This window comes from Amphiura filiformis, chromosome 5 (assembly GCF_039555335.1).
Source record: "Amphiura filiformis chromosome 5, Afil_fr2py, whole genome shotgun sequence".
Classification (NCBI taxonomy): Eukaryota; Metazoa; Echinodermata; class Ophiuroidea; order Amphilepidida; family Amphiuridae; genus Amphiura; species Amphiura filiformis.
The window spans coordinates 33428727-33450639 of NC_092632.1; the positions used below are offsets into that span (position 1 = coordinate 33428727).

Below are 21913 nucleotides of genomic sequence, written 5' to 3' on the forward strand. Positions count from 1 at the left end.
TTTTTGTTTATTTTACCATTTTAATCAAAATTAAATTATCCACTTTCAAAGATGTACCCAGAAATATAAACAAAAGCTAACAAATGCGCAGGTGATTTAATTTCAATTTATTAGCAGTGATGAAAAATTGGTATTAGTGTAGTAAAAATATCACTTGTCAAAACCCATTATGTGAGATGATCTCAGACATAAAAAGGCAAGTGACCTAATTTTCTTTGGTCATTAGATATGATTACATCTTATAGTTTAAGTATCCCTGTGATAAGGCCTCTTGTCTTTTTTCCCACTGGGTATATTTTTAAGTATGATTGAAGAGAAACTGTTGACAGATCAATCAAGAATAAGAGTTTACTAATGTGCACTCACATACAAAATGTTGCAACATTTTAATGTCAGAGTAGATAGATTGAAAGCTATACATTTATTGTAACCCTAGTGATGCGAAATGGTAAGTTCACTTTTGTCATAATTTTCATTACCATTATTTTGTTTTTTATTTGATAACTCATCTGGGAATCAAGTTTCACATTGACAACAGGACAAAAAGGGGCTTAAAATATTGTCACATCACCTTCACTCAGAATATTTTCATGTAGAATTGTTAATTGTTTTCCACCAATAAGACATTAATTACACAATTTCAATATGAAAAACACACACAAGAACTGTGATTAACACATTTTTTGCAGAATTTGAATTCGCTTGGCAGGTATACAACATGTTTATTATTATAAGTATACTACCCCCAAGCATTGCAACAGAAAAAAACCAGTGTGAATTATAATTACATATTTTTTCCCAAGAAGAAATAAGAAATAAATACAATTTCAAAAAGAAAAAAAGTAAACAAAAAACAATTGAATAGCTTACTTTTGATCTTTTTTAGCTTGCTGGGTTTACAACATGTTTAAATTAAAACACAAGTATACTACCTTAAGGGATGGGGTATGAACGTTTGGACAGTATTTATTGTGGGACATTAGAGCTTATCAGACATATCGAATTATCAGACATATTCTGAATACGAAGAATGTCCTTCTGATATCAAATAATTTTTGATTTTTTGAAATTCGCAATGTAATACACATTTTATGGCAAATGATTAAAAATTGATATTTTTGATAGTTAACAGTACTCGAAGTAAACTTTATAAATCTGATGATTTATACTTAAAGTGTATGTAGGTGGGATGAAAAGCTGACGATCAATTGAAAATTTTGACCTTCATTATTGAAGATATGGATTTTTCCCCAAAACAATTAGGTCTTTTGGGGGAAAAAATCCATATTTTCAATATGAAAGGTCAAAATTTTCAATTGATTGTCGGCTTTTCCTCCCACTACATACACTTTAAGAATATATCATTAGATTTATAAAATTTACTTCGAGGACTGTTATATATCAAAAATGTGAAAAATATCAAATTTTAATCATTTGTCATAAAATTTGTATTATATTGTGAATTTCAAAAATGAAAATTATTTGATATCAGAAAGACATTCTTCGTATTCAGAATGCAATTCGATATGTCTGATGTGCTCTCATGTCCGTCAAAAAATACTGTCGAAGCGCTCAAAACGCTCATTCCAGATCCCTTAAGCAATTGATAAGAAACATGAAAAACAACAAGTGTGAATTATGAACTTATTTATATTTGTTGTTACAAATATTTGGATAGCTGCCTTTTGATTAACTTGCAAGATATATTTATTGCACAAGTATACTACCCCATAGTTCATAAACACAGCAACAAATGTTAATGTGGATTAAATAAAGACCTCCTACTATAGACTATTACGACAACCAGACAGACACTTAAGAAATCAAAGTGCTCCCTGTCTGAATGAGCTAATCCAAATAATTATCTCAAATTATCTCACCAAGTACTTATCACTGATGACTAAATTGTTTTGTCTACGCAAAATCATTTAATTACTGAGGCAATACATGTAAGTCAAACGTATACTTACTGTTGTGCCGCATGATTAGCTTCTGTCTTTAGCCTGGCATTTTCCTCTTGGAGCTGTTTGACGGCCTCTATGTTAGCTTCATTATTGATGCCTTGTAGCTGCTTAACGCGAGACTGTAGCGCTTGATTTTCATGGGCATGGGCTTCGTGGGTCTGCAACAAAGGAGATAACTAGGTTATACACTTTCTTTACCTATGTTGGTGTCATGTGGACTATAATTTCTTCCAAATTTGTATGTGTTCGGTGGGTGGGTATGGGAGGCATTCAATGACTTCAAGACAACCGGGGGTCATCCCCAGTTGTAAACTTTCACAGCGTACAACCCCTTCAAAATATGCCAAAATTAATGTTTTACAACCTCTAGGGGGTAAATTACTAATTGGCAAAAAGTCACTGTGTGAACACAAACTTGGCAAAAAGTCACTAATCAGGTGGTAAAACACTTGGAACTGTGTGGTTATGTCCCTGGTTGGCCAATAATTGTCAAACTTTCACAGAGTTAGGCGGTAAACTGGTAAAAAACTCGAACTGTGTGTTTTTATTCGCGCTTGATCAATAATTGTCCTCGGTTGAGACAGTGTTTACAGGGGATGTGCTCACGTGTGTGAATATTCCTCTTTCAAATTACAATTAATGATTTGATCAATTTCAAATTTAAAAAACAATATTTAGTACAGAGTTTATGAACTTATAATTAGTGAAAGAAGTGCAAATACCCCACCTGTCTCATCCTAATATGCATCGCATCTACATCTCTTTGTTGTGCTTCCACCTTCTTCTTGTAATGGTCTTCAATCTGGTTGCCACGCGACTTCTCCTGGACCAGCTCGGCACGAATCTCCTTCACCTTCTGGGCTGATGACTGGGCCAACAGAATTTCTGGGAGAACAAAATACAATGTCTCTAATATTGGGAGGGAAGGTGAGCCTGGTATTCATCACATGCACAGATGTGTAAGTCAAGAGCTGGTTTTTTGCAAATTATAGCAGTTGGGCTACAAATGCTTTCCTGCTTATTTTCAAATTAAGTTATTTTTTAAAGGAAAGTTGTCTGGAATACATTACAAATTATGCACTGTTAACAGTATGGAGGAGACTTGGCTATGAATTATACTCCCGAGTGTGAGATGAACGATTCAGAAGCTCTCTTTTAAAAGCACTGAAAAGGTCTTACTTCCCGCTGCAAGCTATATGAGATTTAAAACATGATGATATTTAACAGTTGACATGGTTTTATCAATCATTAGGAAATTAAGCAAATCAGAATTTATTTCTACCAAAAATGAACTTTCACAAAATACAGTAATTATTATTTTCATGCTTTGCTAAATTTAACAGTTTCAGTTGCTCTTTTGAATTTGTGATATTAATTTTCTTAACAATGACCTATACACAAAACAGAATTTATTGGGCATTGTTATTTTCATGGTAGTTGCTTGGAATGAAAATGTCTGAAAATAAATGTAGCACAAAAAATTTCAACTTTTACAAAACCTTCCATTGATATTGTTTTCACTTACCATTGTGCAAAGCCTGTTCTTTTTCCTGCAATTGTTTCTTGAGGCCGGCAATTGGGTCTGACCTCTGGTTTGCCTGAACAATAGAAAACATACAAAATAATAATAATTTAATAATTACAATGAAATTATTTTGGTGTTACTATAACATATTTTACAAATTAAAACAAGTTGCATATTATTTTGGGGTATCTAAAAGAATTGACTTGTGGCCAAAAGTTGAATGTCACCTGTTCACCTACATGTATGTTGATTGTTGACTTTTCTGTACACAACTTTCTGAAGTTGTATAAGGCTTCAGTCGTCAATGAATGATTGTATGAAGATTCAGAGAGTTGAAAATAGAAAACAAAAGAAACTGCATAAATTGCACTTGTTGTGCAACTCGTATGCAGGATTTCATTTGGGGGGGTGTTGATTTTGAAAAGGTGGACCTTTTTCCAGGGGGGAGGGCCCGATTTTGTGAAAAGTTGACAAAATTTTGACCTTTTTTGTCCAAAACAGCGTAAAACACCTGATTTTTTTTGCTCGCAAATTCTGACATTTTGGGACTTTTTGTATACTTTTATGCGTCGCACCCCCCTGCGTACAGGCCTGGTTGTGCAGGCATGAGACTGCACTTTCCACAAAAAAACTGAAAATGCGCGTGAAATTTGGCAAAAAGTACCAAAAACAGGCTGAAATTAAATAAAGTTGCGGAAATTTTGACTATAAAAAAAACTGAATTCAGTTTTTAAACTGAAAATTCTCATGCCTGGTTGTGGCTGAATTTTCATATCATGATTGTTAAAACAGTTGACTCATTTTGCTTTAATGTGCTTTGATACTACTACTATTACTAATAATACAATAAAGTATAACATGCAAAAGAAGCCTGTGAGCAAAAAAAATCACACTGAGGTCTTCCTTGGGTTCCTCGATCATATTCGATGATGACATACTGAGCAAGTTAAGTAACATCATGTTAGGTTCCTGGAAACCCAGGGCAGTTCAGGGAACTTTGAACAGTTAAGGTTCTACTATCCTACTTAACTTGTCATAAGTATCTTGCTCAATTCAAATTGTCAAAATAGGTGTTTTAAAAAAGTCGCTGGGAATAACATCCTTTTCGAGGTTATGCCCCAATTGACATTACTTCATTCATTGGTTCTAGAATACAACGTCTGGCAGCACATCAAAAGGGGAGAGACTTTGCGGCAAAGTGTCAAGATATAGATTAAAATAAACAGAAAAATAGGGAAATAATAAGAATTTGGGATGCTTTTTCTCTAAAAGAATATTAATGCCTTGATCAATTTAAGAAAATGATTTCAAAGCAGAAATACTTAATTCTAAATTGACTTCACCTACAAAGCCCCCCCCCCCCTTGATGTGCTGCATCACTTATTATACAAAAGACAATTTTCCCCTAGATAACTTTATTTTTACAGAACTCTGTAGTACATGCACATTGTAGTGCTCCAAAATATCCATTTTTAAAGCATATTAGTACATTGTACCACCACTTATTATTATCAGACTACCAAATAACTTCCTCTTTTAAGGTTAAAATCTATGAGAACAAGTTTTCATTTATTATCCACCATGTAGACCTGCAGTGGATTTAATACATTGTAAATAAGCTAGAGACATTTATGTGTTTGAGTGATGAAGATGCAATTTCAATAATCCATGGATGGATCATATTGATCCTTGAATCTCATGCATGCATCATATACCCTGGAAACAGACTACATTGACTGCTATCATGACGTCTCATGATCATGGAGTTGCAGGAAGCGAGCCAAACATGGTTTTCAAAATTTGCCTACAATATGTATGTACCATGCACAGCATCAAGATTACACACATAAATTAGTTTTCATTCTTTAAATTTAAATAAAAAAAGACTTTTATAAAGCGTCATATCAAAGACGTTGACAAGTACTTGCACTAATGTACAGAATTCTTACTGTAATTAATTGGTAACATTTTATCAAATTTATGATATTGTACAAAATTATCCATAGATATAGAAAGGCATGGTTTAATATCGTCCCTGGGGAAGTCCTTTCCAAACGACGCTTAAATTCAAAATGAGGGAATTGCCACCATTATAGCATGAATGAAGGAAATAGAAAGCTTGTACAGGCAAGTATTCCAGTCATCCATAGAGGTGCAGAGCTGTACAATTTACAATCCCTAACCTTTCGAGAAGAATATTTCAGATTATGAGCTCCGGAATTTAAGCTTATCTTCATTTTAATAAATTTATTATTATAATTTACTGATGCTTCTGCACAGGCATTCAGTAGAACATACTGCATGCATTGCAGAAACCCCATTTGCAGAATAAGTTGAGCTTTTTGTTTGGTATATTAGAGCAACTTGAAATTTCTTTATTAGTTTTATGTAATAATTAGTTTATAAATCCATGTGCTACTTTTTGACTTAGAATATATAATATTTATTCAGAAATCAATTCCCTTATACTTTAGGTACAGTAAAGTACAAAATATCATGAGATCATGCAATGTAAGTACATGTACCATTAGCTTGACAGATTTATGTTTTCTAAATGTAAAATTCTCAGAAAGGTAACAAAAACAACCTATTTGGCAAGCAATTTTACTGCCAAGTTTTTGTGAAATTAAATTATGTGATCATGAATGTAGGCCTATGTATTATGTACATTGTATGCATGGTAGCCTAACAAAAATCATAAAAGTTATGATGAATAGATTTTTGTCTATTCATGGAAAACAAGGTAGTCACGAAAATAGCTTGTTTTGAGTGTGTGCTCATTTCATTTACGAAGCAGACCAGCAGCAGAGTTGAAACAGCTCGTTTCATTGAAACAGGAAGCCAACTCAGCATGTTGAGTTAGAAATCAGGCTTTAGGTCACATCATGCAACATGAACATGCTATGTTTTCTTCGGTAGCTGTGGTATTATGCTAGTTTCAATACTTTAATTTTAGCTCTTGAGACTTGACAAGGGTTTTCAAAAAATTTTCTATTTGAAGTCCAACCCAACACAGATCCAGGATCTGTGAGTCCACATACCTACAATATCCAATGGCAGGCGCGATGAAAGGCAAGTTGTTGTGGTGTCTGGGGTTTTTTTTGTTGTGGTGGGGGCTATGGAGTGGCAAAACATGTACTAAAACAAAAAATATTTCAGATTCCCATTTAATATTTACACACTTTCATTTACACACTTTCAGTTTAGGGCACGGTGGCTCAGTGGTTACGGCCTTGGACTCATAATCCGAGAGCTTGCTCGACGTGCGTGGGTTTGATTCCCCGTCCCACCACCGTGTTGCGCCCTTGGGCAAGGCGCTTTGCCTCGCTTGACTCACCCTACCCAGGTGCAATGGGAAGCTGTTAAGGGTAGTCACAGTCGTTGTACTGATGGACCCTGCGCCACTTGTAGGCTGCAAACGTGGTTCCGACATATTCTAATGATGGCGGAATAAATGTAAAGCGCTTTGAGGCTGTTTACAGCATAAAAGCGCTATATAAATATCTACATTTATTTTATTTAGTAGTTTGTTCTCAAATAGTAAGAGGCTGTGCAATAATTATCTGCCCCTGCCCCCTCTCCCTAATGTAGGGGCGTGTGTGTGTGTGTGCATTGTTTGTCCGGCGCGCTTTCTAAATCGTGAGGGGCCGGGGATTGGAATTCCAAAAATTGGTAAAAAAGGTGGGCGTTAAAATTTTGCTGTATAAAGGGTGGGTTTTTAAAAAACGTGGGAGCAATATAAAACATGTGGGTAAAGCTACCAATTTAAAAAATATTATAATAAAGTAATTTGATGATCTCTTCAAAAAAATTATATTTTGTTCATAAATTTCAAATAAAAATTTCAGAAATTAATTTGATGTTTTCAATTGACTATGAAACTGCCATGTAGCGCTGATGTTCAGTCTTCCGAATTTGATAAACAATGTTATAAGCTTTGGTCACAAAAGGGCGAGGGTTCAATTTTTGATAAAAAGCGTGGGTGAAAATAAAAAGAGTGGGGGTTTGACCCCCTGACAAACAGTGGTATTTGTGTCTAAAAATGGCATATTCTAGTCAACATTAATATGCATAGCACTTATTGCTCAGGTGTTATACCTTGGCTGTAATTTTAAGTTTCTATGGATTTTTTTTACATGCACAAATCGTTTGAACCTTTGCACGACATGCATGGGATGTTTCAAACAAGGTATAATTTATTTTTCACACTGCTGTCAGTATTCCTCTCCTCTTGGCTTTGTTTCTATTGCCTTATTCTGTGTACTGTAGTTGGCCTCTTCCTGATTAATGTGCAACTCACAGTATCACATTTTGCTGTAGGTTATAGGTCAAAGCAAGAATGATACAGGTGTTAGCCACCCTTTCTTTCCTGGAATTTGTTGTGTAGGTGTGTGTGTTTATTTTATGAAACGAGGTAATACACCTGATTTTGCTCTACACAAACGAGGACAGCCGACATACCCACAAAATTTGGCTTGATAACAGGGGACACTCAGGAATGGGTGTTTGGTTTTATCCAGAGGACACCCATGAACCATGGATATCCATGGTTCCTTTTCCATATCAGCAATTGCAAACAGCGTATTACATAAGACCATGTCTCATTTGCAGTTGCAGGGCCATCCATCTCTCAGTTGGATAGTAAAAAATCAAGTGGGTCCTTGATTAGATTGCAAGAAGTTGCCTGTCCTCATTTGCAGGTCTTTGGGGTAGTAGCTGTGTGACTTTAATAAGTCTCATTCAGATACTGAACAGGTGTTTGATTAATAACAGCAGAAACTTTGTAGAATAATGCTTCTGTTAATTGAGTAGTCTTTTATGAAGACAAAATTTATAATAATTAAGTTATAATTTGAAGAAAATGAACATGAACAGCCTGTTATAGATCTGCATGTTCCCACATGTTTAAAATTGCCTTGTTCTAATCACTAATGTTTCATATCAAAAATGTTGCTTACATGTAGAAGAGGAAACCAAAGATGGAATTGGAGACTGTGGCAACAAGTGTCACTGGCCATCCCAATGTACTGTGCATTGTAAGTATAAACATCTATGGCAAAGACAACACAACATTGACTAGACACAAGTGGTGCTTCAGGGCTGTCAGAGCTAGCTGCATATTGTGCTAGAGTAGTAACGTGGCATTTTTCACACGAGAGGTACAAAATGTGAGATACATGTATAGGCCTAATTATTAGAGGGATTGAGTGTGAGCTATCATTTATAAAGTTAATGTGCAGAAACATAACCAAGAATCACAATGGGGAAAAGAATGTTGTTACATGTGCATCAATGCATACATTGTATATGACTTGTGTACAGTGAACATGTCAGACAAGCTTGATTTGAGCTGGTAGGGGTCTGCAAGGGGTGAAAAATATTTTTAAAAGATCCCAAAACTTCAGTCTTATAAATCGAAGTGGGTACGTGCAATAGCTGCCTTTGCACTTACCCACTTCTGGCTCTGAGCAGTTGAAATGTGAGTTGCCCTTCAGTGTTACCTAAAGATCATTGTCATACGTATTAAGACTGAACAGCAGTATCATCCCCATTATCATGATTATTCTGGTTATAATGTACAGTTAATTAGTTAAATTGACAGTAAGTGCTTAGTGATTGTTGTTGTTATTATTGCTTTAAAATGCTGACATTGTATAGTGATCTACAAAGCACCACAGAGTCCTTCACAAAATAATAAATGATACATTATTAAAGCAAGGCATTACATGATGCATCATAAGGCTTAAAAAAATAAGTTGACTTGCCCTTATCAACCGACCCAAAAATCTGAAAAAGCATGGTCGCTGTTTTAAAAAAAAATTTGACTATAGGGAAACGTCATATTTTGGTATATTCAAAATATGCCTTTTATTTATGTTAAACTGCAGTATACATGTACATGCATAAAATCATCAATTACCATAACCACCCGGGTATAAACCCACCTTCAGGTATAAGCCCACCCCCTATTTTTCAAAACATTCTGGGAACAAGGGTGCATAGCAAGGCATTAGCCAGAGGGGCGTCTTTAGGGTGTCCAAAATGGTCAAAAATACCTTATTCTACAAAATCAGGGTGTCCAATTCCTATTCACTCCATTATAAAAATCAGAATTTTAGGGTGTCCAAATTGAAAACAGGGCGTCCAAATGACACCTGGACACCCCTCTGGCTAATGCCTTGGTGCATCGGCTATAAGCCCAGTACTAAATTTTGGCCAAGTTCTTAAGGGATCTGGAATGAGCGTTTCTACAGTATTTTTTGTGGGACATGAGAGCACATCAGACATATCGAATTGCATTCTGAATACGAAGAATGTCTTTGTGATATCAAATAATTTTCATTTTTTGAAATTCACGATATAATAAAAATTTTATGACAAATTATTAAAATTTGATATTTTTCACATTTTTGATATATATCATTCCTCGAAGCAAATTTTATAAATCTAATGATATATTCTTAAAGTGTATGTAGCTGGGAGGAAAAGCCGACGATCAATTGAAAATTTTAACCTTTCATATTGAAGATATGGATTTTTTTCCCAAAAAGACCCAATTTTTTGTTGGTGTTTTGGGAAAAAATCCATATCTTCAATATAAAGGTCAAAATTTTCAATTGATCATCCCACCTACATACACTTTAAGTATAAATCATTAGATTTATTAAGTTTACTTCGAGTGCTGTTAAATATCAAAAATATCAATTTTTAATGATTTGCCATACAATGTGTATTACATTGCGAATTTCAAAAAATCAAAATTATTTGATATCAGAAGGACATTCTTCGTATTCAGATTGCAATTTGATATGTCTGATGTGCTCTAATGTCCCACAATAAATACTGTCCAAACGTTCATACCCCACCCCTTAAATGAAATCAATGCTTTTCTCTCAGAACAAATATTAAAAAATATCAGTTGATAATTAACATTCCACACTTAGAATTTTAAGAAATTAACATAGATGATAGAAATTACTGGTACATTGGGCATATACAAATGGGGATGATTTTTCTTATTTCTAAATTCAAGTACTAGCCCCTCCCCAGTTATAAGTCCCCCCCCCCCCATTTTTGAAGTGAAATCTGCCATCTAGGGGGGTGGGCTTATACCGGAGTGGTTGCGGTACTCGCAATTCGATTTCTGCAATTGGTTCGTCAATTTCAGCAGCGTTGGTTCATTAATTTCAGCAGCATAAACATATATGCTGTAACTTTAACAGGGAAATGTGGGATGGAAATTGTGTTCAGTTGCATTTCCTGCATTGATTTGAATCACATTATCCGCAGTATTTTCGATTAAGCGCATACTGTCTCTGTTTCTCTAAAATTCTCTATGCTTTTTTTTAAATGTACGTAAGTTGGTAAATAAAATTCAGTAAGTACCTTAATCCAATCCTCAGCCTGCGTACTTCCTGGGTGTTTTTGATGAAGTATCTCCACAATTTTCTGTACATCTCCGTCACTCAGCTTGGCAGATCTCAATCCAGCAATTAGACTGCGAACACTTGTTCCATCTGAAAGGTACAAAATAAATGGCACATATAATGAACTTGACACCTGAAACTTTTCTATTTGTCTGACATCACATATGTGTAGATGGTCAACAGATCATACATGTAGAAGACAAAGTGGATAGTGGGGTACATGGGGACTATGTGCAGATAGTGGCCCCAAAACAATATGAAGTTACTTGGTCTGGCAACCTAATAAACAAATACATGTAGGGGAATTGAGACATACAAGTAACATGCAACAGTAATGAGTGGGTTTCATTTCATTTTAATTTCTTTTTTATAATGTACAAAATGCAATGTATGCTTCATCTTGTTGAAACTAAATTAAAATTGAATCAGTTGATAATTTTGTTGAAATCCTTGCTCATTTTCCTTGATTTCCATCAGAATGTGTAGAATATTTATTTAAAAAGTTCTATCAAGTTGCGTCTTCCACCAGAAAATGGGGAAAAAATAGTTAAAACTTAACTATTAAAATTACACACATACACTACTTATTTTGTGTCAAGTCAAGTGGTTACATGTATTATACACTTTACAATAATACTGTTTGGTATGTACAATCGTCTGCTGAATATTTAAGATATTTTGAAATTTATGTGTGGGCCATGCGTAAACTTTGATACACATATGTACCAGTTGGTGAACATTTAAGATTGGATAAATGTGTGGGCTGTGCATTAACTTTCAAGGCAGAAGTATGTATAAAAAATGCATGTTCAAGCAAAGTGCAAAGATGTGAACTTTTATCATAAAAAATGTGAGTAGGCAGCTAGGACACATTGGCAAAACAGATCTTATGGCCTTGTTCAGAGCAGAGGCTTGTTCCACAAGTTTGCATAGTTGATCGTTACTGAAGTAATCACTGAAGTCACAAATTTATGCTCCAATGATACATAAATACAAAGTATCTAATCGCTCTCCATTGTCGTAACTGCGAATTAGAGTTCACAAGGTAACTGCGGTGAGGTCATCGCATTGATTTTGCGTGGGATGGTATGCATTTTCAATATAGTTCAAGTACCTGTGCATGAATGCTTTTGAAGAGATTTTAGGTGGCCTTGGTCAAATTTATCCTAGGTATGATTGAAAGAGTTCAATGATCCATGCACACATCAAACAGGTCGACTTCAGAGAACATGTGGGGCATATTGATCAACTTAGTATACAAATATTGAATGTTAATGAGTACAATGGAAAGAATATTTTCATGAGGTGAAATATATTCTTCCATTAATAGGCAAGTCGAGGTGGTCACCACGTGCTATACACTCGCATTGGTCAGCGTTGCCACAGTAAATACCCAATTCCAGTTTTTGGGATTAAGAAAAATATTAGTCTGTTTTGCCAAATGAAACAGCTCTATCCTAAACTCCTATTTTAAAATTTGGTCATCTTTTTAAAATAAGGGCTTAAAAGGTGTTTTTTTTGTCAGGTATGTTGGGAGTTGGGACAAAAAAATTACAAAATAAATGTTGTTTGATTTAATGTGCGCTTCAGCTAGGCATGACCTAATTATCAGCACACTTAGGATATCTCAGAATCATTTCCGCTTCACCAAGTCCGCAACTGATGCGCAGGTACTCTCAGCGACTTAGATTGTGATTACCCCCAGCAGCTCCCCATTTGACACCTGGGTGGAGTGAAGCAATTGGGAATTAAGCTATCTTGCTCAAGGGGGGCTCGAACCCGCAACCTTTCGATTATGAATCTCGCACCCTAACCATTGGGCCACCATGCTTCCATAGGACAATAAGCCTACAGACTTGAATGAATACATTTGGATTGTTTCCTGGGCAGGTGGAACCATCTTTCAAATACTTTCGCATATTTCCCACAATGTATGATCTTTTGAATCTAGTGAATTTGTTTTTTGTTCTTTTTAATTTTCATACATGATTTTTGGAATATTTACGTTTATACATGATTTCATGATATGTCCTAACCATGCTAACTTCTACTTGATGGAGTCAGCCAAATGTGTTGTGTTTGTAGGATAAAAGAGCATTTTTGACCATAATATTCTTACTTTGACATTAAATCCCTATTAGTAGGGATGCCCACTCTCAATACAGTTTCCACTAGAACGATTTTTCATTTACTGTGTGCGTGCACTCACACACGTATTGTCTATGGAGAAACTGATCGATACAAGAAATCCCAGGCATGTTAAATGGCGTACATACTTGTTTTGATCCAAATGTAGGCCTATATCAGGGTGTTTCAAGAAATTCCTGATTCCACCAGAAAACATTCACCAAACTTTTTCCTGTTTGGTCAGTAAATAGAGAGGACCTTCCTGCATGAAGAGATCAACTTTTTTAATGAAAAATTTAATGAGATGAGAACTACAACAGGTTGAAGTGACACCATTCCGTGCATCAGGTGTTCAAACGCAATTATCTCCGAATTTGGAGTGAATCAGACAAGCAAACTTACATACTCATAAAATTTAACTATTTATGAAGACAAAATGTGTAGGATGTTAAGAAATTTAAGAATATTTAAGCCTACATGCCCATCTCAAATCATGCACTTCCCGTGCACTTCTCACTACCATGTCCATTTCATAGGGAGTATAAAAACCGGGGACCATCATGGCTTCCATGCACACAGTGTATTGCTCAATGTAGTAAAGATAACCTTTGAGTTGGAGCAAATTTCTCAAAATTGGTAGTGATTAATGTTACCAAACTTATGCCATGATGAAATATAATAATTTTTGAAGATAAAATGTGCTGACCTTAAAAGATTGAACAATGTTTAAGACTACCGCTTTTCATTTGAAATAATGCACTTATTGTTCATCTCCTCTATGGAGATATTTTCCATGGTGCCATCTATGATCATGCTTGAGGTTTCAACAAACAAACCATGGGTTTTGAGGTCTTATAGTTTTGTTGTATGTCAACAAAATCGATTAAATTTTCAGGATGATCTTATTTTCATGTTGTTATAAGCAAATATAATGTTCCAGATAAGATAGTTAATAAATACATTAAGAAAAAGTACCTTAAAGTTGCACTTTCTGTTAGTATTCCTTTTTGGACTTTAACTTTTTAACATGTTCTAGCAGTCCTATATAAAACCGTGACACTCGAAAGGCCATATCTCTGGAATGAAACGTCCGATTAAGATTATTTAAACGCCAAAATGTTTCTTTCATCAATTCCCATCCAATAAGTTAGGTCTGAATCAATTTAAAAGTACTTCAATTTTTAGTGGACATGCCTACTATTAGAACTTCATGTTAAACTCCCAAATTAGCCAGTGGAGTCTCTTTCAATTTACCTCATTATTTTGGCTTAAAATCGCTAGCAGATATTGGGAATAACAAAATAAAAATTTGACAGAAATCATACATTATGGTAAGCACAGGAGGAAAACATGATTTTGTAAGCCAAAACATGATTTTGGAAGCCAAAACATGCACCTTGTCCTTGATTTCCCAAAAATATGCAGGTCACAGGTGAATATGGCATTTAACCACAGACTCAGGTATGATGCAATAACACAAGAAGCAGAATGCTGCCACACATTTTTGCTAATTTCTAAAGTATTTTGATAAAAAATAGTATGGTGCATCATATATCGTTGTCCCAGATCTTATTTATCAAATGGCATCTACATGTATAACTAGTTAAATGTCATGCTTGTATGTTCTTCAGTCAAACGATTAGATTCTAGATCAAATTAAACATCTGCATTTTTTTCTCCTCCTCCTCATGCTGAAATAAGTTTCCTCGTCGCCCACTCAACAAGGATCTCATGACAGCAAGCAATCAAATATATGAGACATTAGATGTTTGTTTATACAGTAAAAGTACAGTCGGGATTTTTGTTATTATTTGATGGAGTTGTTTGCATGGATTTTCTTTTGAAATATATATAGACAAGCATTAATTAATAAACAATTGTACAAAACTGACACCTAAAAAGATCAAAACTATTAATCTAAAGATACAGTATCATAATTGTCATGAAGGTTGTATCACAACTGGTATATTGATATATAGTACACATTTATATGATGGATCAATATTTCAATTTACCAAAGAATTGTCATCCTGACCTAGTGTTGCAATTTCAAGCTCACACGATAGAGGCAATAACCACAATATTACATAGAGTATAATACTACGTATGTACAATGTAGCATCTTCCCTTTAAATCTTCTATACATACATGTACATACATCGAGGTGCCAAAGAGACAGCCCTGATGATGCCTTGAGCAACTTGCTAGATAATATCGAGGGAAATCAACCTCTTATCCACCATATACTCTTATCACTGCTCAGGAAGCATGGATTCTCGCTGATGTAGACTGTGCAAGAGACTGTTGTAGGGATCCTTGGTGGTAGTATTAGCCTTTTTCAAAGCATGGTCGTATCAAACATGTAAAAGCAAGATATTTCTGTCTGGGATCTATGCTTCGTGAATAATTCGTCAAGCAAGGGTTACTTTTTATATTATGAGCTGTCTTGGCTGTTTATTTTTCCATTTTCTTATACAATTTAGAAGAAAAAAAATTCAGATTGGGACTGACTTGCTACTTGCTAGTAATTAAGACCCCGGTCAGACGTGCATGTTTTTACCAAGTAAAGATGGTCAGAATCTAGTCAGACCATGGTACAGGTAGGCTAGTGTAGACTATAGTCCAACCATCTTTCCCTAATGATGCTAATTTAAATTAGCGTTAGTGTCCAAGTCGGGGTCCAAGTTACTGTTGTGATGTGCCCTGAGTAATTTGATTTAATTTAATTATCTAACTTTGTTTACAAGCTGAAAGTATTTCATGAGATGGGAAACCCCCTTGTATTTTGGAATTCCCCCAAATTATTGTAAACAAAGTCAGATCTATGTTTGGAACTTGGAAAGCCCCAGTTCATTGTTGCACCATCAGGAAAAACCCCCAGGAAGTGATGTAATGTGAATGTGTATAATTAATCTTGGGAAATCCCAAGATTGCAGCAATGTTGTGAAAATGTGATTGAAGTAATGGTTTATTAATAGATGATGGGTTTTTTGCATGAGTACTGATATAAAATGCTGAAGGCTTTTGTTGGGACTTTACAGAATGCCATGGGAGATTGAAAACTCCACATGTGTGTGATGGTCTTCGTGCTTCAAAAAGGAAGTACATTTTAACCAGTTTATATAGCCAATAATTGAGCTAATTTTAATACAGCAACGAAGAATACAGCGAGCACACAAAAGTGCTCTTCCTCATCAAAGGATTAAAAGTTCTTCTGTCAAATTGCTGGAGTTTGCTGGGTTTGTGAAGGCCACGCATCTGTCAAAAAACAGTGGAGCTGTGTTAAAGAAACCTGTTCCCTGGAGAAAGAGTGATTGGTGAAAGAAACACCATTTTTGGAGAAAGCAGCGCAAGGAGATATATTTGTGGAGATAACAGCGCAAAGGAGATTGGAGAAAGCATCATCATTTTCAGTATGAGGATTTTATACATAAGGATTTATAAGCGCAAGTGTACACTGGACTTCGTGAGGACAAGCGAATAAGGATATATTACATCAGTCGTCCAGAACATTGCAAGAACTCTAGGATCACCAACAAGAAGACAGCTGGTTAAGTAGTCATAGAGTAAAACTGTCATTGTGTGATTTTATTGTATATGCGATATTGTTATTATATGTACCAATCATACCCTGTTTTCAATTAAAGACTTAGATTTTGTTAGCTTAAATAAACAGTGTATTTGTGTTGTGCATTCGTGTGAGTTCGGGTAAAAGGTGATTTTGGCCTTGAGTCAAGTACGACTCGTAACACTGTGGTCGGATTATAGTTAGTACAAACCAACCAACCGTGTGACCCTCCCAATACGTCATCCGATCATGCATTTCATTGTGAAACAAGCTCTTAGTAACCACTACCCGACTATAGTACACTGTCGTTTGACCGTACATAGTTTAGTCAACTATAGTCGGACCATGGTAAAGAAAACGATGGTAGGATGATGCAATTATGTACATCTGACCCCCGGGATCTGACCAGGGTCTTAATCATAATCAATTTAGTGCAATCACCTAAGTACATATACTAAAAGGGGCACTATTATCCCTGATCATCTCATAGCTAGCTAAAATGTACTAAAGGGCTCATATTGAAATACCCTACCATGTTTTCACACAGAAAGAAGGCAGGATTCCCCTCGCTAAGCGCGCCGCTATACTGATTGAGACACTGGAAATTTCTGAACATCAATTGAATTTTAAAAAAAAATACATTTCTCCTGAGACATCATTTGGGTACTTTTCCCAACAGTGTACATGTGAAATTTTATTGTTTACTTTTGGTCTTGTTTACAATTAAATGATAGCAATTTCATCAATACGCGACCACACACAAGAAGAAATTACAATTTCCTGCACAGTGCACACATGGGCAATTCAAATTAAATGAAGAAAACTTGAGTTACTGTATATCTTTTAAATTTGTGATAAAATTTCAATTTTTCAGGAAACAAATTTGTATTTGACTATTTCATTATTTTACAATAACAGGATGCGAGAGGTCAGTGTTTACAAATTATGTTCTTGTTTGGTGCTATAAAATCCTATTTTTGTCAAAGTTTCCCATGCTTTTGGGTGTTATGATTTGATCATATTCCAAATACCTAAAAAAAATAACATTTTTACTTTTTAGTCATACATTTCAAATTGTCAAGACATACCGTAAGGGGTGGTGCAATAATTATGTGTACCCCGGGTGGTGAATTCTCAAAATGGTCTGCCAAAATCGCTTGCCTCCCTTTGGCCGTGCCAAAAATCTTGCCCCCCCTTCGATGTGCCAAAAACCTTTGCACCCCCCCTTTGATGTGCCAAAAATCTTTGCCCCCCTTACACATGCAAGATTTTGGGGAACCCGAATTTAAAACCTTAAATTGTCTTATCATATAAATGCTAGCGCAGCGAGCAGGAAATTTTGCATATTTGAACATGTTCCTAACGTTTTTATACGCCTTTTTAGGGCGTAATATAAAATGGTACCCAAAATATCTGTGCCAAAAATTGCTTGCCCCCCTTTCGACCTGCCAAAATTGCTTGACCCCCTTTGACTTGCCAAAAATGCTTGCCCCCCTTTTGGCCTGCCAAAAATCTTTGCCCCCCTATAATTCACCACCCGGGGTACACATAATTATTGCACCACCCCTAACCACTCCCCTATTTTTCAAAACATTCTGGGCACAAGGGTGCACTCGGGTATAAGCCCAGTTGTAATTTTAACTGTATTGTAAGTATTTCTCACATTTAAGAACAACAAATTTATATAAAAGAATATCAGTTGATAATTAAAGTTCCATACTTATACGTAGGGAGGTCACACTTTAGCCTAATTTGTGTCGTCACAGCACAGAAATTTGACTCGGAGCCCAAAAGTGCTGATTTTGAATTGATCAGAATTACTGATTTTATTCATTCTAAAAGGCCCTTCTTTCCTATTTCAACTCACCAATGTACAAACATGTTAAATCTTGTTTTTTACAGTCATGGAAAGTTTTGAAATGTATTTTTTCTGCAATGGCTTTTGACACATTTTTGCTTCTGTTGTGTTTTGTTTGGTGAAATGTCATATCCGCAGAAAATATTTTAGTTTAGTTGTTGGGAAATCAAGTTACCCTATAGTGAGGAACATATGCAATGAATTTCTTGCATGCTTTTTCTTAATATTGAATACAATTGCTTTCCTGGGATATAACTTTCTCTTTTCTACAATAAATGGCTCAAAAGTTATAACAAATTGAAAATGGTACCTTTTTTTTGGTCGATTTCCCTAGATAAAAACGTGTGTGTTTTCTATGGGGAAAATCCTACCAAAATTGAAATTTTCATTTTGGTCATTAGGAAAATCAAGTTACCCTACAATGAGGAAAGTATGCTATCAATTTCTTAGGTGGTATTTCTAGATATTGAATAAAAATGCTTTCTTTGGATATAACTTTCTTTTTTTTTTTTTAAACCGTTCCGAAGTTATAACAAATTGAATATTGTGGTTTTTTATCAATTTGCCTGTAAAAACGTGTGTGTTTTCTATGGGGAATATCTCTATGGCATGCTACTTTTCGACGGTCCTCGATTTTTGCCATTTTGCCCATTTTCCAGGTCTTATTTCAGAAACTGCATAAGGCCCATTCCATGTCAACTCCAGGGATGTGCACCGCAGCACCTCTTCAATTTTTGTCTTTTTCTGTGTGGTGGTAGATATTGATGAGAAAGTAAAATCCTGAAAATTTGAGCTTCATACTCCATTTCGTTTTCCCGTGGCATCAATTTGAAATTTAGGGGGTCAGCGTAAAAAATGTGTGTCAACGCGAAAAGACGATGTTTGGAGGTCCATAAATGTATAAAGGAACCCTTTAAAACTGTGAAAAGTATGTATCCTGGGGTACTTTTTGGTGTAGAATTCAAATCTGCTATCAGAAAACTTGTAACTCCTTTACTTAAAAAGATATAGGGCCCTCAAAATGCAACTTCGTCCAACCAGGACCAACTTTGGGGGGTCAGAACTCCAAAAGTAAAAATAATTTTAGCGTCAATTTTTGGCCAGTCAGAGCCCTTTGGTAGGACATTACTCTTATCCAATATTGAGCATATTAGAATACATTTAGCTGAGATATTACCCATGCAAAACCACTTTTTTACATTTTTACCCCCCTGAAAACCAATGTCAGACAATTTGCCCCACCATCAACTTCAGGTATGTTGAAGATATGTTCTTGGACAACATTTCTGAGAGATATTGGCTTTGAGTTCTTGATGGCTTCAACACATTAGTAAGGTTTGCCTTCTCCATAGAGTTGTACACATTTTTGATTTTGCATGTATAATGATTTCATGTACAACTCTATGGAGAAGGCAAACCTTACTAATGTGTTGAAGCCATCAAGTCCCTATATCTTTTAAAGTAAAGGAGTTACAAGTTTTCTGATAGCAGATTTGAATTCTACACCAAAAAGTACCCCAGGATACATACTTTTCAAAGTTTTAAAGGGTTCCTTTATACATTTATGGACCTCCAACGCTGCTTTTCAAGGCTATGACACATTTTTACGCTGACCCCTAAATTTCAAATTGATGCCAAGGGAAAACGAAATGGAGTATGAAGTTCAAATTTTCAGGATTTTACTTTCTCATCAATATCTACCACCACACAGAAAAAGAAAAAAATTGAAGAGGTGCTGCGGTGCACATCCCTGGAGTTGACATGGAATGGGCCATAATATATCATGCCTGTTATTATTTTAATTCTTTAATATTAATGGATACAGTATAATTATACTGAATTTGGATCTTAGAAACTCATATTTAAGTTTTTATTCTATATCAAAGTTGCCACTTCGTTAAATTTGGGTGTTTTTCACCGATTTGGGCAGAAAATCGGCATTTTTGGGAACCTTAAAACTGTAATAACTTAAAAACGCTTTGACCGATTTTCACCATTTAAATTGCTATGAGTTTAGTTTTGTAAGCACTTTCAGAAAAGCTTTAAACCAAGGAGATAAAGCATTGATTACAAAATAGTGTGACCCCCCTACATAGGACAGGGATAAATCTCACATTTCTAAGATAATGCACCAAATTTAAGAACTCTTTGATAAATACTGTAGTGTACATGCAAGGTATATTCAACAAAAACATTGGCCATTACCATTGACTAATTAAAGAGCAAAGTCAACTTTTTGAAATATAAAATTATTTGAAATCTTAACTTAGAAGCTATACCAATCATGTACCACCAGTCACTTTTAGCAATTACATACCGTTACCCATAACATTTGTTTTAAGTATGAAGTACTATTTAATTCCCTTCTTATATTATGTTGAGAATATTGGCAAGTTGATGATTTCAATGTTGTCAATGTAATAGATTAAAAACATTGATAAATCAATGTTGGAAAAACACTGATATTTTTCAATACATAAAAACATCATAACACCTAGTACTTTTCTTATAATTTATTTATTGTTCATTTATTTTAAACAGACAAATTTGCATGGCGAGACAGAGTAAGCCTACAAAGCCTAATTATGTCTGCAATAATTAGCATTAACTTTCCTGGTGGAAATAGCCTGGCCTCTTCATGACCTTTAGGACACCTACCGCATTGTATTACTGAATATAAAGGAAGTTATAATCTTGTAGGAAGTTAACAACATCATACAAACATTGTTTCCAACGATGAATTTGTCTTGTACACCCATTTGGTAAAGTACAGGCCTATATCGTCTACATGTACCTACATTATATGCAAATGTTGTTAAATGCAGAATCATGATTAAAATTTAAAAAGGTTCATAAATTCAAAATAAATCATTGGCTTGTCTTATATTAAAGGAATCCATCAATACTATGGGGAAATTCATTGGGAAGGTGAATTCATGATTGTTTTTTTCAGGATAAAGGGGAGCATGAAATTTTTTATCAAAAATATATAAATTGAGGAAAATGCTGGACCACAAAACTTTTCAAAATTTGTGTGCCTGAAATATTTAGAATTCCTTTCACCGTAATTTAAACTAGTCAGTCCCTAAAAAATAACTACAGCATGTGTTATCCCATGAACCACTTTCTTGATGACTTGGTGCTGGTTCCACATGAGTGGAACTCAGTCAGTTGGTCGGAAGGTTGGCCAAGCAGGCAACTTGCACTTCCTTTCAAAGTTGTACTAGATAATACTGCCTAATAACATACTTCCCTTTTTGCCATGGTGAATTCACTTTCATTTATACATAGAGACACTGCTTGATATACATAGAGACATTTTTGTGTGTGTTTGTACATGTACATGTAGGCCTAAATGTATGCATCAACACACATTTTGCACAGTGTACATAGGCACTATGTATCCCGGGCTATGTATAACCTATGATAAAATGTTGTGTCCAA

General features: G+C 35.1%; 1 protein-coding gene across 3 annotated transcripts in view; it reads right to left on the reverse strand.

Annotated features, from left to right (window-relative positions):
* LOC140153006 (ribosome-binding protein 1-like) overlaps positions 1–21913 on the reverse strand; it is a 66916-nt gene that overhangs the window by 37167 nt on the left and 7836 nt on the right. For all 3 annotated transcript variants that reach the window (XM_072175579.1, XM_072175578.1, XM_072175577.1), the window contains exons 3-6: positions 10876–11006; positions 3490–3562; positions 2692–2849; positions 1971–2122 (exon numbers count right to left, since the gene is read on the reverse strand). In XM_072175579.1, the coding sequence (XP_072031680.1) occupies positions 1971–2122; positions 2692–2849; positions 3490–3562; positions 10876–11006 (514 nt within the window). The remainder of the gene's footprint in view (positions 1–1970; positions 2123–2691; positions 2850–3489; positions 3563–10875; positions 11007–21913) is intronic.